This window comes from Psammomys obesus, unplaced genomic scaffold, assembly GCF_907164565.1.
Source record: "Psammomys obesus unplaced genomic scaffold, mPsaObe1.curated_primary_1811, whole genome shotgun sequence".
NCBI classification, from domain to species: Eukaryota; Metazoa; Chordata; class Mammalia; order Rodentia; family Muridae; genus Psammomys; species Psammomys obesus.
This window is the reverse complement of record NW_026585689.1, coordinates 18,114,526-18,116,033: the sequence shown is the minus strand read 5'-3', so window position 1 is coordinate 18,116,033 and position 1,508 is coordinate 18,114,526. Positions and strand designations below refer to the sequence as shown.

Sequence of the window (1,508 nt, the reverse complement as noted above, 5' to 3'; positions counted from 1 at the left end):
TCTTCTTCTTCTTCTTCTTCTTCTTCTTCTTCTTCTTCTTCTTCTTCCTGCTCCTTTTCCTCTACTTCTTCCTCTTCCTCTACTGGCCTTCCCTCTCAACAGTCTCCTTGCAGTGACCCAACTCCAGTTGCTGTCACAGGTCATTCCCTTGCAAAGGTAAGAAGTAACCATCGATTACCTCCAGGGGTCTCCTGGCTTGAGTTCATAAGGGGTGCAAATTCTGAAACCACCAAAATAAGACAATCAACACCAATCAAAACTAAGCGTGTGAGGACTCACAACACGAAATCCATGAAAAAGGGGAGAAGAGGACCAAGTACACTGCTCAGTTATTTCCAAACAAAGCTCCAAAATGAAAATTAAATCAACTTTGTCTCTCTTTAAAGGCAATGATTTTCTAGTTCTTTGACCCCAATGCTTGTTTTCTTACCATGCTTATTTATATTTTTATTAAAAACTAAGCATGACTGCATTTTAGCTGATGCAGCATCTATTCAAAGAAAAATATTATTTTAAAAATGAATTTGTTAGTTCAATGATAAACTAGTATCTTCTAAAAGCTGAACAATGATTTCTACACTTTTAAACAGAATTTTTTGCTTATCGCAGCAACTATATAAATGCTAATGAATACGTTTCTGACCAGATGTGCCAGAAATAAGAAGTACTCCTCTCACCTGGTTCTGAAAAGTATGTGGTTATTCTCCTTCATAACATATGTTAATAGCAATTCTTAAGCCAAATTATGCAAGTTTGTTTTTCTAGCTCTAAAGAAAATTCGAGTCTCATTCAATGGGTGAGAATATATATAAAAGGAGTCATTTCCTAAAGAGGAATCTTTAGAATTTTTTTTTTTTCTCAGTGTCACACATTCTAAGATTAAATAATTTCCTCAGTTTTAGTTAATGGATCTAGAGAAGTAACTACGGAACAGCTCTATGGGATGTTGATGGTGCAGATTTTCCAGACACGGGTTTCAATGTCTCTTGCTCATTACTTTTACTTATACAGCCATTCAGTTGATAAAAAGAATATCTGAAAAATATGCTTCATTTCAAGGATCTACCAATAGATTGTCAGTAGCCCCAAGGCTGATAATCAGTGCATATAATAAGAATTAGTAATTTAGAATCCTGTTTCTCCAACCCAAAAAATCTCAAACTTAATGGCCCAGACACAATTCCTCATTTTAGGATGATAATTTTTATCTTTATCTAGTTACGTGGGACTGTTTTCACTACCTGTCTCTTATCCAGGCAAATAGTTATCCAGGCAACAACAATAACTATTGTTGCTAGGATCTGTTACTGCCCATGTCATATCATAATTTAGTCTAGTCATGATCATAGCTATTTGTGAGATGGATTATACCAATAATCTGTAAATATACATTTTTACATATAAATGCATTTTAGTTGATAGTTCTCCATTGCCTATAACTTAAATAATTGTCCTTTATTTATAGGTGTAGACAGTGAGAGAGAGAGAGAGAGAGAGAGAGAGAGAGA

General features: G+C 34.7%; 1 protein-coding gene across 1 annotated transcript in view; it reads left to right on the top strand.

Annotated features, from left to right (window-relative positions):
• Csnka2ip (casein kinase 2 subunit alpha' interacting protein) overlaps window positions 1–363 on the top strand; it is a 2,283-nt gene extending 1,920 nt beyond the window's left edge. The window contains exon 2 of the mRNA XM_055593330.1: window positions 65–363. Coding sequence (XP_055449305.1) covers window positions 65–363 — 299 coding nt within the window. The remainder of the gene's footprint in view (window positions 1–64) is intronic.
• Window positions 364–1,508: the final 1,145 nt, after the last annotated feature.